Raw genomic sequence first — 14,433 nt, 5'->3', positions numbered from 1 at the left:
ACAGCAGATCCCCGCCTCCCGAGCTGATCCCGATGTTTCGGAAGATAGAAATTACGGGATGTCACTGTATTTCGCAAAATGTGTGCAAGCGGAAGAAGTCCAGGTGAGTGCCCGTTCCTGCTTCCCGCTGTCCGTGTGTGGTTCCCGCCCCCCCCCTCCCGTTGTCCGTGTGCGGTTCCCGCCCCCCCCCTCCCGTTGTTCCGTGTGCCTTTCCTGCTCCCTGTAGTCTTTGCCTCGGCAAACTGGAAACAGACACATAAGATCAGGAGTATCGTGTGAAGCTCAACAGTGTGAACGTACTATGTATATGCGCCTGTGTGTTTGTGCACGTGGGTCTGTGCGGGTTTCTTCATGTGTGTATGTTTGTCTGCGCATTGTGTATGTCTGAGTGAGTGTGCCTGTGCGTGTCAGCTCGTCCGTCTGCATGTCTCTGCATATGTGTCTACGTGTTGTTGAGTATCAGTGTGAGAGTGTGTATTGTTTGTGTGTGTCCGCCTGGGTGTGCATATATGTGCGTGTAGGGGAGGGGGCACCCATTGCACGAGGGCTGTCGTGACACCGTCGTGCCCCGAGACGAGTGCACTCTCCCGGGATACATTCAAGTAATTTAAAGGATTTTTAAAGTCCTCCGTGTAGAAGTGCACCTGGCCGTCGGTGCTGGGACAGCGGGGCTTGAACAATAACTGCCACTCGTCACCGAGAGGTTTGTGGGCCTATGGAAATATACAGCTAAATTGATTTATTCTTGCATGCACTAAACTGATCTAGGACAGCAAGTAAGTTCAAATCAATATTCTCAAGGGACTTTTAAATATTTGAGTGCCAAAAAGTCAGAGACAGCCATGGCCAAACGATTCCACAAAAGCAATACGCACAGTGCCCCAGGTTCAATGATTGCTCGCAAACTTAACCGTTCTCCGTGTATATATGGAGCAGTCAAAATAATTACCAAGGTCTAAACGGCAATAATTTAACAAGAAAGATCCTAGATGAAAGCAACATGATCGGACATCAAGGATGTGCTTCTCCAGCAGTCACTGCTGCTTGAAAAAGATTCTGTGAGCTACAGGATTCCTGCTCGGTATTACCGACACCTGCTAAATATACAGGAAATAATTTACTGAATTACGAAACATCTGGGTTAAATCCATCCTCGTTTTTCTGCTCACTTGATCCTCTCCCCACCCCCAAATGCAAACAGTATTGACCCTGTTCCTGATGAGAACATGCGCCCGGCCCATCAGAGCCATAAAGTGCGTGTAAATGATCTCAGAGGCCGGGGCCGAGCCGTGCCGGGGCATAAAGCAGCGGGTTACTGAGTGCTAGACATGGACGAGAGACTACCGCTCCGGGGACAGGGTGTTGCATAAGAGAAGAAGGGCCCATTCCCATTAGGGGGTAGGGGCGCTCGACCAGGAAAGGGAGACCTGTGGGGTAGGGGCTGCTGCATTAGAGAGAGGGGCCCGTTCATGGGGAGAACCACCTTGAGAGGGAGAGCTGCACAAGTGAAGGGAGGCCTGCACGAAAGGGAAAAAGAGACTGCCGCGTGCAGATGAGGGACAGCTGCATTCAGAGACTGACACACGTTTACTGGCGAGATGGACTACATCAGCATGGACCAAGGGCACAGGGAGAGTTGGCACATTCTCCAGGGGCAGGGCTAACTGCGCTGGAGAGAGGGAGGCCTGGAGTGAGATTTCTGCACTAGGGCTCAGGGGATGCAGAGGGGAAGCAGGATGAGGGCGAGGCACCTGGGAGTGGGGCTGGTGCACCCGGAAGAGGGGCGCAGGACACATGCGTCAGGCAGCGAGGCTCCTTCGCCAGGGCGAGAGGTGTACCACCGTGGGGAGCAGGGTGGGGGTGTTCAGTTGCACAAGGGAGATAGACACTGGCACCTGCAGCAGGGAAAGGGGCTCCTGCAAGGGGGGGCTGTGAAGGGCAGCTGCACGAGGAGACAGAAATGGGGCACCCGCAGAAGGAGTGAAGGGCAGCTGCCCCGGGTGAGGGGCACCTGCAGCGGGGTAGGAACACGTGCAGCACGGAGCAGGGCTTCGGATGAGGGAAAGTGACTGACTGGTCGATAAGAGAGCGGGCGCAGCAGGAAGACACCCGCTGGACCAGGGAGACCAGGGCGGCGACACCGCGGCGGAACCAGGGCTGCTGCCTTCAGGACAGGGTGGCTTGCTTTAGCATGAGGGTGGGCACACGTTGCTGCACTGAGTTCATTGGGCATGCAGTTGGCAGCGCTAGGTTGGGTATGGCAGCACCAATGTGGCCCTGCTGACTGGACCAGGGCGAGGACTGACAACGCAATTTCTCTTTTCAACCTGCGCCTCACAACAACCAAGTGCGTCCTTGTAAAAGAAAGCAGTAGAGACCGGGGCCTTTCTTTTAGAGGGGCACTCCTCTTAAAAAAAAAAAAGTTTTCTCAGTCCCGTTTACAATTATTCTGTTTGTTATGAGGTGATGCACAACAGATACTTGAAACTCCACGGGTCTGCAACAGGGCCTCTCCTCTTGATACTCTTCTGCAGGAGTAAATGCACAAGCCAGTTTTCATTGTAGTGCAAAATGATAAGTGAAATAGTTGCAATACAAATCGCATTTGCGAGAGATTAAGCTATTGCCATTGTAAATGACAATGCCATTTATTTATCTGTTTTCAAAACTAACACATAAATAAAACGTTTGTCATTCATAATGCCAATAGCTCAAACTTTTCCAAAGGCGAAACCGTTGCATTGTAAATGCTTGTTTAAGATTGGCACAAGATACTTCCTTCTTTCTGCTAAAAAATGCCCACAAAACATAGTAAAATGCATAGTGTCTTGGATAGAAAAGCTATCACAAGAACAAGGAAGAAATTCATCAGGTTTACACCAGGTTGTGTACTGTCCTAATATCAGGTGAATCATGTTCATGCGGAAACGAGTCAATAAAAACCTATGAAAGGGGCGGTTAACCAGAGTGAGGTAGAATTCAGGGCCAGGTGGGTTTGCAACCAAAAGGTGTGCTCTAACCAAGGGTTTTGTTAGTTCCTTTTCCTCTCTTATTAGCGACAGCCTCAAGAGCATATCGCTTTTGGTTCTAGCAATATCAGCCCGGGATATCAACTCCGGTGAAGAAAAGAGGTTAGGTCGTCCCAGAGCACTAAAACCATTTTTAACATAAGTTAACCACCTAATTTTGTGGGCGTTGTCAAGTAGGAGACAGTCCCTCAAAATGGCCTGATTTAAAGATAGTTCATTATTAAGCCAAATTTTATGCCACATGATTAGAGGGGCCACTCGAATTTTGTCTGTTATAAAATCAGCCCCCAGTTCAGAATGGACAGAGTAAGATGGTGTTGACTGGGGTACAGACAAGACTGATCGAAAAAATTTATTTTCAGAAGCCTGAAGACAGTCTATCGAGCCATATCCCCATAAGGAACAACCATAAGTTGCAACAGACACGCACTTGGCGTTGTAGATGGACATGAGGGCTGGGACTAGCCTAGCCCCCAGCCTTCTGCTGAAACTCAGGATGGCAGAAGATGTTCTTACTAGGGCACTATTTCTATTTCTTATTTGAGGTCCCCAGCTCCCTTTATCTTCAAACGTAACTCCTAGATACGGGAATGTCGAAACTCTTTGCATTTCTGCCTTGCTGCAATAGAAAGTTTTAACTTTCTTGCAGCGTGAGCCTTTACCCACCATCATAACTTGTGATTTTTTGGCATTTATCTTAAGGTCTAAGGACGTCATGAAAAGGCCAAAGGCATCCAATAACCGCTGAAGACCCAAGCCTGTGCGGGACAGAAGCACCGCGTCATCCGCGTACAGGAGGACTGGAACACTTGTCTCCCCTATACGCGGTATGTCCGGCGTAGCAGTCTTTAATTCAGATTCGAGGGCGTTAATATAAACTGTGAAGAGCAGGGGTGCCAAAATGCACCCCTGTCTCACCCCTCTTTTGGACTTGAAACGACTGGTACGTCGCCCCCCTGAGTCAACCCTGACTGAGGCCTGGAGGTCTAAGTGAAGGTCTGCCAAAAGGTTAACAAGCGCACGATCAAGACCCAAATCGTCGAGAATGTGCCACAGTTTAGTGCGATTGACAAGGTCAAAGGCCGAAGATAGGTCCATGAACCCTAAATATAACGACCCATCTTTAGCCCTAGTGTATTTGTCCACTATCATCTGCAGATTGAGGCACTGGTCCATAGTACCCCGTTTAGTTCTAAAACCATACTGCAGGTTGGACAAGACCCCTCTATCATCCAGCCAAGCCTGAAGTCTAAGTAGGATGACCCTGCCCATAATTTTTACAGATGAATCGATTAGAGATATCGGGCGGTAACATGCTGAGTCTACCCTACTTCCCTTCTTAAAGACGGGAATAATTACTGACTCCTTCCAAGATGCTGGAATACTGTTTCTGGTTATAGCGTTAAAAACACCGCACAGCACCCTCGACCAAAGCTTTGTGTCAGTTTTAAAAAAGTCAGCTGGGACTCCATCCGGCCCAGGGGCCTTATTTTTTAAGGTCTGATCAATGGCAATTTCTACTTCCGAGGCCTCAAAGACAACACCCTGTGTCTCTTGAGAAAATGAAAGGCCATATTCCAAATCATCCACTAAGTTGCTCGAATATATCGACTCAAAATGGTTGATCCAATCACCGTCCGGGATATTTAATTCAAGGGAAGCCTGGTTCTTATCTGAGAAAAAAGGCTGATTAACTATCCTCCAAAAGTCAGCACTATTTTTAACAATCTCGGGGTCAGACAGTTCTGACCAAGCTAATTCCCTGATCTCCTTCTTTCTATTCTCTAAAGCTTTTTTGTACGTGGCTCTTAATATAGTTATTAGTGGACGGTCTTTAGGGACAACTTTAAGGGCCTTGAGCAAATCGGCATGAGCTCTTGAACATGCATGGTCAAACCACTTTTTCTCTCTGGGCTTAGACAATTTTTTATTGTTTGTCAGACTAATGTCAATGGAGTTACAAATGTTACCAAAGGCAGACATTACTTGACTATTTGACGCTCTTGCATCCATACATGTTAAAACATCGTTTTCAGTACTAACAAGGACCGCTTGTAGGACGTCCTCTGGAACAACAGAAGACCACTTCAGTCTACGACCCTGGTCCCTTAACACCACATCTTGGCCTCTATTCCCATCTGGCCCACACTGAGTTAAAAAGGCAGTTGACAATACCTCCACTACTACGGGGTTATGGTCGCTAAATACTGAGACAATAGCGCCATAGTTAACCACCCTCTCTAAAATCTGACAAGACATGAATATGTAATCAATTACAGTACCGTCGCCATTACCTTTGAAGGTAGGAGTTCTACTATCTAATTCCCCACAACCAGACTCGTACAGATTCCAAGCATTCAGATAAGACTCAATGGTTTCCCCCCTAGTAGAATGCTCAAAGTGTGTTAATGAAGAGAACGGAGGCCCCTCTTCTGAAGAGCTTGTGCATGTCTGGGTGCAGGGGTGAATGTTAAAATCGCCTAGAAGAATGACTGCAAACTCCTTTACCTCGGTTCTATAGACTGACAAAAAAGAATCAATGATATCTAAATTCTGCCTAGTATCAACATTAGGACTAGAATTATAAAAATTAATAAACAAAATATTTGAATAAGTAGGGGGATTGAGTTCAACAATCAAACAGTTTTGCGAACCGGAATTGTGTTGTGTTAACACCCCTTTTAGAGACGTTTTAAACAAAGTTAACAAGCACCCCTTTGGTCTACCAGCCCCTCCGCTAAAAGCAGGCACAGAAAAATGTGTATAACCATCCAAAGAATTTTTTTTCAAAGGGTCCCAAGTTTCCTGAAGAGCGATGATGTCAAAAGTCTTCAGTAAATTAATCCAGTCATTAATCCCTGCCTTGGCCCTAATACCGGCGATGTTCCAAGTCATTATTCGGCAATGTGCATTTAAGATTCCCTCATTAATAGGCAGTCAGTCATTTTCGCCTAAAGATGATAAAGGTGCAAACTGATTAAACAAGGGCAAGGCTGGGGATACTTGAGGATTAGGCCTACACAGGTTATAACAGTATGAATCCAAGTTTATAGATGGTTGTTGAACTTGTGGTAATCCAGGGAAGAAGGCCTGTCTATTTGAGGGGTAGGTAGGAGTATGGTGACCTACATAGGATTTAGGGGTAGGGGTCATGCTCAGGTGGTTGTAGAAAAACTCCAATGGGCGTACACTTATATTATCCTCAGTGACCGGTAAGGAGGCCGCCCTTAGTAGTACAGTTGCGACGTGCTGTGGGTGTCTTAAATTTACAATAACACAATCGCCTCTGCAGCATTTTCTTGAGGTACCAATCCATTCAACCCTGCGCACTGACACTATGTCATTGCAAAAGGCGATGGGAAACCCACAATACTTGTTTAGCCAAGCAATGACTTTATTTCCTAAGGAGCTGGTTACCTCTTCCCGGGCTTCAAATGAATTTGGATCAACTGTTGGGACATTTGTTAGGACCACTGTGTATGGTGCACATTCAGGAGGTAGATTCACTACAGGTTTTTTCTTCCCCAGTGGTCCCCCCATGTTATTGACGCCTGTTTTATTAGCAACTATTGGCTTCAATGAAGTAGGAGCTATAATAGCAGATGTTGACAAAAGTTGGACAGAACTTGCAGGAATTATAGATGGCCCCGTGGCTGTAGCTTTAGCCACCTTACTGCTATTTGATCCAGAGGCCACTGTCGTAGCTGCTGTAGCAGGTACTCCCGGGCCTACAATCTGGGGAGTCTTGGTCCGTGACAAATGAGTAGACAAGAGGCACCCAAGTCTGGAGACCTCCTTTGAGACTTGATCTAATTTATAATCAACCCCGTTCACTACAACACGCTCAGAAGTAGCATTTTGATGTGCATTTGTAGAATTTTCAGCTGATGTTTGCGCTGGAGGGGATAAGAGTGAACTTAATCTAGCTACTTCCTTTGTCACCTTATCGACTTTTGTCATTAGAGGTTTGATCAATAGCTCCAATTTAGAGGTCATCATGTCTGCAAGTAACTGAAGATGGTCGCCATTTACAGCTTCATTCCCCCCCCCAATACTATTGTCATTTGTTGCCTCCACCCGAACAGGCTGAGAGCTTACAGTATTCTTGATCTTACGATGCCCCCCACGCTTGTTGATCAGTCTTCTACAAGCCCTAACTGGGCGGCGGACCAGAGATGGAACAGCAGTGGGTGAAGATGGCAAAACGTCATCACTGACAAGAATATCCGCCGATGTAGAAGCAAGGTCCAAGTCTGGCGCTACAGTGGGGGGAGTGAATAGGGCTCCCTCATTCATATCCCTGTCCTCAGGATTATCTGAAACTACAACAACAGAGTCTGCTGCAGGCGAAGAGGGGGGAGTAGTCCGACTCAATGACTGTCGACGGTCAGAATTAATTTTTGACACCATCTTAATCATGAAATTGTCTATAGTCCCAGCTAATGCAGGAGTTTTACATGAGCGCAGTTTAGCCATTTAATCAATAGGCAATATCAATATGTACACTGGTTTATAAAGAGGTTAGGCACTCACTACGGGATTAGGCAGTTCTGTGTCCGATTTCCAATCCTCATGGGGTCGTGGCCCTGCCCTGCCTCCTCCTGCCCCGGACGGCCACAGACGGCCCGCCCTTGTCCCGGGCTTCTCCCTGGCGCCTCCCGCGCGCGACTCGCGGGGCGAGAGGTGCACCTCAGCTTTATCGCGCCTCCGGGCGCTCTGCTGTGACAGACGAGAGCTGCGCCCGCCGGGGCACCTGGGGTCTTGTGGTTCAGCCCTCTCGGCGGTAGCAGCAAGGGTCCGGGTTCACGCTACTTGCCCCCGCACACTGGAGCAGAATGCCTGGGTGATATGCCGTTCCCCTCACGGAGTTATCATATTGTGATACTCCTAAGATTTTATTTATTAACTTTTATTATTCATGTGCGAATGAATGTACCAGGACTAACCTAGACTCATTGGAGAAATTTCTGTCAGTCTACAGTACAAATGTGAATACTTCAATATCCATCCCTGTAACCAACCATGTGCCAGTAATGAAATAGAAGGACCTCCATATTCCTCATCTATGCATTTTGAACATTCTAAGAGGGGGGAAGCACTTGAAAATTTTCTGGCGAGATGGAATCTTTACGAATCTGGTTGCGGGGGAAAGTGATTTCAGGCCCCCTACTTTTAAAGGAACAGACGAAGGCACTATAATTGATTATATTTTTATTAATTCTTTTATGTTATGTAAGGTACTAAGATACAAGACAGAGGTATCGGTCTTTAGTGACCACAAGCCAGTGTTAATAGAGATAAAGTCTGTGGATCTATTAACCCTGAAATCTGTAACCCATAAGGGTGGCCAAAGCGTGGCTGTAAAAGATCAAGGTTGCAGGCTAAAATGGTCAAACATAGTCCCTGAAACTTTTTTGCAGGAAGTGTTGGAAAGGGTTGAGGACGAGGTGGCCATATGCCTTGAGAATCAGGCCCAAAATAGAGAGGTGGTCACTGCCTTTGATAATATCTGCAGAGAAATTAATTTAACCTTACATGCTGGCCCTAGACAGAGGATAACCCATGGTAAAAGATGGTTTGACAAAAAAAATTCTAGGGCACATGGAGTTTTATTGAAGGCCCTAAAAACGACCCCTAAGGACAGAGCCCAAATAGCTATTCTAAGATCTGCTTATAAGAAAGCAATCTTAGAGAGGAAAAAGGAGTTGAAAGATGAGGCCTGGTCACAATTACTTGTCCCTGAGACTCTTAAAGACAGTGGGCTGTTCTGGAAAATTGTAAATCAACCGTTATTATCTGGAGAGGAGAACACCCCCCTTGAGTCTAACATTCCAGATGAGGGCTGGATAACTCATTTTGAGGAAATATACTCAACCCCAGGCCCTGAAAGTCGAACGGCCAATACCCATGTTAGATCTGACGGGTTCCAGGTGACTTTTGAGGCCGAAGAGATTGAAAGAGCTATTGAGGTGACTTTAAAAAACAAGGCTCCAGGTCCCGATGCGGTCCCCGCGGATGTTTTTAAGTGCGCCCCAAAATTCTGGTCTAAGATCCTGTGTAGTGTTTTTCACGCTTTAAATCAAAACAACATACCGGTCTCATGGAAAAAATCCATTATTATACCAGTCTTTAAGAAGGGAGATAGGCAGGACCCCTCCTGTTATCGACCTATCTCTCTAATAGATTCCTCGGTCAAAATCCTGGGGCGGGTAATCGTGCATAAAATTATAGACTGGGTCAATGACAGAGGGCTCCTGTCTAATCTACAGTATGGGTTTAGAACAAAAAGGAGCACATTAGACCAATGCCTTAACTTGCAAATGTTAGTGGACAAATATACCAAGGTGAAAGAGGGGTCAATGTACTTGGGGTTCATGGACCTCTCTTCGGTATTTGACCTTGTAAACAGGGCCAAGCTATGGCAAATCTTAATTAACATGGGTCTTGATCGGGCTTTAGTTGACCTCCTGGCAGACTTACATTCTGGCCTTTTGGCCTCCGTCAGGGTTACTGCCGAGGGGCGCTGTACTAGTTATTTTAACTCAGAAAGGGGGGTCAGGCAAGGGTGTATCCTGGCCCCGCTTCTTTTTATGGTATATATAAACGCCCTTGAACCTGCTCTAAAAGAGGCTACCCTTGACATACCGCGCATAGGGGAACTGGGTATCCCAGTTCTCCTATACGCGGATGACGAGTCCTTCTTTCACGGACAGGGGTTGGATTACAGAGGCTTCTGGATGTATTTGGGACCTTTATGGGATCATTGGATCTTAAAATAAATGTAAAAAAGTCCCAAATCATGATTACCGGGAAGTGCTCTAGGAAAAGGCAGTCTAAAACTTTTTTCTGTGGCAAAGAAGAACTGAACTGGGTGCCCACATTCCCCTACCTGGTGATTACATTTGATGAGAGAGGGAATTGGGGCCCGCAGCTTAAAAATAGAAACATCTCCTTTGCAAGAACTACCTCTGCACTCCAGGGCTTTACGAAAATACTTGGGGCTAGGCCTATAGCAGCACTAATGAAGATTTATTTATAAGGCAAAATACCTCTCAGTAGCAACATATGGCAGTTCAATATGGGGATATAGCTCCTCTGATTGCCTACAGGTGATCGAAAATAAATTTATGAGATCAGTCCTCTCAGTGCCACAGTCTACGCCCTCTTATACTATCCATTCTGAATTGGGGGTAGGCTTTATTTCTGACATGATAAGTATGGCTCCTGTAATATACTGGTTGAAGACCTGGTTGAACCAGGAAATCACCCTGAACCATACTATCATGAAAGATTGTCTCCTTCTAGAAAATTATAGTAAGAGTGAGTGGTTGTCTTACATTAAAAATACTCTGATTAAACTTGGGAGACCGGAGCTTTTCTCCTCCCCGGAGTTAATAAGACCAAAGGATATTGCCCTAATTAAGGGAGCAATGGCAGATTTGCTGTCTCTGGAGAGAGAGGAACGCGAGTTAAAAAAACCTACTGTAAGGGCTAATCTCATTATTGCTAGCTCATGTGGTCCCGAAACCTACCTAAATGTGGTGAATCGTCCCTTCCATAGGTTTCTCCTAACCCGTTTCCGTTTTAACCTGATACATTTGAATTTAGGACTGTTTCCTTCCTGGAGTACCCCCGAAAAAGCACCGCCGTGTTCCTGTGACAACTTTTCCACCCAGAACACAATGCATTTTTTGATGTTCTGTAGTCACTACACGGAATTAAGGATGACATTTTTGGTCCCAATACTTAAGGAGGGGGGCTTTCTGCAGGTCAAGCCTGCCCTCCTTTACCTGCAATTATTACAGTCCTCTAGGATCATTTTTCATGTTGCAAGTTTTTTGGTGGGTGCTGTAAGGATTAGAAATAAGAAAAACTGTCTGACTAATTGTATATAAATGAATTAGGATGTATATATGTATGATGATTGTACACCAAAAATTGTCAGGGGTGGCACTCAAAAGGGTTCGTTTTTAATCTTATTTATTGTGTTTTTACATTGGATTATGACTCTGTTTTTATTCTGTATTAACAAGTGTATTTAATTGTATATTTTGTATAGTTCCATTGTCTTTTTATGATATTGATTTATCGAAATAAAGTATTCTGACTGACTGACTGAAGTGTGAGCTTATGTTGCCATGCAGTGGCAGCTGGAGTTACCTGCCTCATCATCCAAGTTTCATAACAGAAGTCTAGGCTGGATTTTGTGACAAATTAATACATTTTGCAGTGGTAGATTGCAAAAAAGCAGTATTGGGGAAAAAAGCCCCTGCTGTTCCCACCTTGTGACGTCCATGGACAAAATGAACCAATCGTGTTTGTTGAGATGAGTCTCTGTTTGCAAAAAGATGGCAGTCAAGAGTCTACGGTCTGCCACTACGAAAGGTAGCTCTGCAGCTGCTTTTTTTAACCCTTGTCAAGACTGATATTTTAGGACCAAAATACGTGAAAAAATATTAATGGGAGGAGTTTTATGGTTCACAAAAGTGGTGTGATAATGCCCTTATCAATGACTGCTGCAGAACATTATGGAAAAGAAGGAAACTCCAAAGTACATAGTTTATGTTGTCTTATGTCAGCCCCCGGGTGATCTGGGCACTAAGTATTAACAAAAATATTTTGCTTGCAAGTTTTAAATAACTTTATTTTGGCACCTGTGTGTGTTTCTTGGGACTTATGATATGCGGTAATCAATATGGTTTGCTATAGGATATAGGGCAATGTTCTCTCCCTGTTTCTCTTTAGACAACAGGGGGCAGATTTATGAAGGCCTTGCGCCACCGGTGCGTCACTTTTTCCCATGTTAAAAATGACGCACCGGCGGCGCAAGGCCTTCATAAATCTGCCCCCAGATATTTAAGCAAATTTGCATTAGTATTCTCCTGACCTCTTGTGCTTTCCCATGGCTTTCTGAATCTTCAAACCCAGAGCACAAGCAGAAATTCAGACAAGTGGCAAAGGGTTGCTCAGCACTGGTGATTTATTGCACACATATGCGGACACTTAGTAATATTTCATTTTTTGGGGGTCTGTGTTTCATAGTTTATTATTACATGCGAGAAAGTCATACAGAGGTTAGTAATAGCATTATATACATAGACTGAGTTCCATACCTGATTATGGGTTGAAAAGAGACATCCAGGCTGATCAGCATGTCCATGGGGTAAGAGCAGTTGAAATTGACCCTGACTTCCTGGTCTCTAATAATTATCCCACTCGTATCCGATGTTAAGAAAACTGTATTTATGTAGGTGGCATACGTGTCATTTTTCTAAGAGAAAGAGATACCAGTTAGAAATTCACCGCTTAGGAATTAATCAGAAATACAAGCGTACCATACCAGAATATAACAGTTGCTTTTCAGGTAATTCAGGCAGTTCATATTAGGTGTGGTGTGTACCTAGGCAACTCTTTCTGAGATTATTTGGATTCTGAACAGGGCAGTCTCAAAGTGTTCCAGAGCCAGATTCACCCTCCCTCCAGGGTCAGATTGGTAAGGCGGGCATTTGGGCAATGGGCTATGGGACGGTATCTGAATTCCAGCTGTGAGCCACTTTTCTGGGCAGCGTTGTTGCCAATTTGGGCTGTTTCTGTTTTATCCAGATGCTGCCAGCGGCCCAGTGGGGGCCTGAGCGGCCTTTGCAGAGGCAGATAGGCCTCTATTACCTCCCTTTTACCAATGGGGCGGAGGAGTCATTCCCAGTGTCTCGCTAGACTGGCCCCTTAATGTATGCAGAATGAGTAGGGGGCCTGAGCAGAAGTGGCCTCACTTATATTCAGGTGTGGTTCACCACAGTGAACTAATCCATGCACAGAGTCCTGGAAGCATTTGCATTTTTTTTTATCTCAGTGAAGTTAAGGAATTGTGCCTCTGATAGAGAACCTCCCCCTCTCCTTTTCATAATACTTAAAACAATGAAGCAGTGTTTTGCGAAAAGGTGCAACCAGCAAATGTGGCAACTTTTCTTTTATGGTGCCAGGGCATATTTTGGATCCCAATCTAACCCTGCCTCTCTCTCGTTTTTGGCACCCGTGCAGCTACATCCCAGTCCAATGTAGTCATGAGTGTGACCTAGACCTCCCCAACTATCGGTCACCAATGGCGTCTGTTTTTATGGATTCTAGGTAGAATACTAGAAACAACCCTAAGTTGCTACAGCTTTGTATCTCAGAGGACAGTGTGGCTGAATACCCTTGAACTATCATACAGAATGTAATAATCATGAAAATAGCTGTCGGATAAAGCACAACAGTTCAAGAGATGAACGCAGACAATTGTACAGGGAAACAACCGTTACACCACATGCGTTACAATGCATGTTTTTACCCCGCATGCCGTTGCAACGAAAATGGTTTGCTGTAGGAGGTGAAAGGTGTTGGATTTAACTCCAACACGATCCCTTCTGTTGCACAGACTGGAGTTGGAATAGTAAATTATACTATTCCAACATCCTGCGCACCCCGACAGAAAGTCGGGGTAAAAAATTGTGTTGCAACGGCATGCGGGGTAAAAGAATGCGTTGTAACATTATACAACCGATTGTACAATTACAAACTGCAGATGGCTGACCACATATTGCTTACCTGATGTCATACAATTCAGTGGAAATCTCATCTTTTGAGGCAATGCTTCTGGTATTTTGAAATTAGGACAATTTGCGAAGCGTCAACTAAGGGTCTGAGAATAGATACTGAGCTTATATGTAACAGCATTTTCTAACTTTGCATTTTTGGCTTCTTTTTAATAATTGTTTCTTTTTTATGCTGAATAGCATTGGTGAATGGCAGAAATATTAGCTTTAAATTATTTCTTTGCTCATGGCTGTCTGCTAACCAGTGCTTAATGTGAGCTGGTGGTGCCGGTGGTGCCACCGTCACTCATGTTTGGGGACCTGCACTAATTTTCCCTCATTAGACATTTACCGAGGATAAGAGAAAGAAAATGAAACCCAGGGGAAAGGAGGAGAAAAAGAAAGAGATAAAAAACATCTTAATGGGAGAAAAAAGGAACCTGCGAGAGAGAGAGAGAGAGAGAGAGAGAGAGAGAGAAAGGAGCAGGAATTGTCCGATGGTGAATTAAAAAGGCAAGAGGTGGAATCAAGACTATGCACTGGGCGCTCTGTCATTTAATAGCACCGGCCGCGGACTACTGAGCAGAGCTTTGAGCACCAGCGCTCATTCTTTTATAAATTAAGCCTTGAAACTGACGTTATTTTACGTTCTGTGATAAATGATGCAGTATGATGATACAATATTGTTATGAAATGTCTGAAGTTTTATTGTAAACCAAAATATAACCAAACGTTGACTGGCCCTTAATTCCAGCAGAAAACTAGTTGCAGTACTGTTAACAAAGGAAGCCTTGCCTATGGGTGCACCACGTGTGTTGGACATTGATGATGGA

The 14,433-nt window shown here is 45.1% G+C and overlaps 1 protein-coding gene across 1 annotated transcript in view; it reads right to left on the bottom strand.

Moving 5' to 3' along the window:
• LOC144786128 (uromodulin-like) overlaps nucleotides 1-14,433 on the bottom strand; it is a 649,354-nt gene that overhangs the window by 121,813 nt on the left and 513,108 nt on the right. Inside the window, exon 14 of the mRNA XM_078665094.1 lies at nucleotides 12,143-12,300. Coding sequence (XP_078521220.1) covers nucleotides 12,143-12,300 — 158 coding nt within the window. The remainder of the gene's footprint in view (nucleotides 1-12,142; nucleotides 12,301-14,433) is intronic.

This window comes from Lissotriton helveticus, chromosome 10 (assembly GCF_964261635.1).
Source record: "Lissotriton helveticus chromosome 10, aLisHel1.1, whole genome shotgun sequence".
NCBI classification, from domain to species: Eukaryota; Metazoa; Chordata; class Amphibia; order Caudata; family Salamandridae; genus Lissotriton; species Lissotriton helveticus.
The sequence above is the reverse complement of the archived record's forward strand: the minus strand, read 5'-3'. Positions and strand labels throughout refer to the sequence as shown.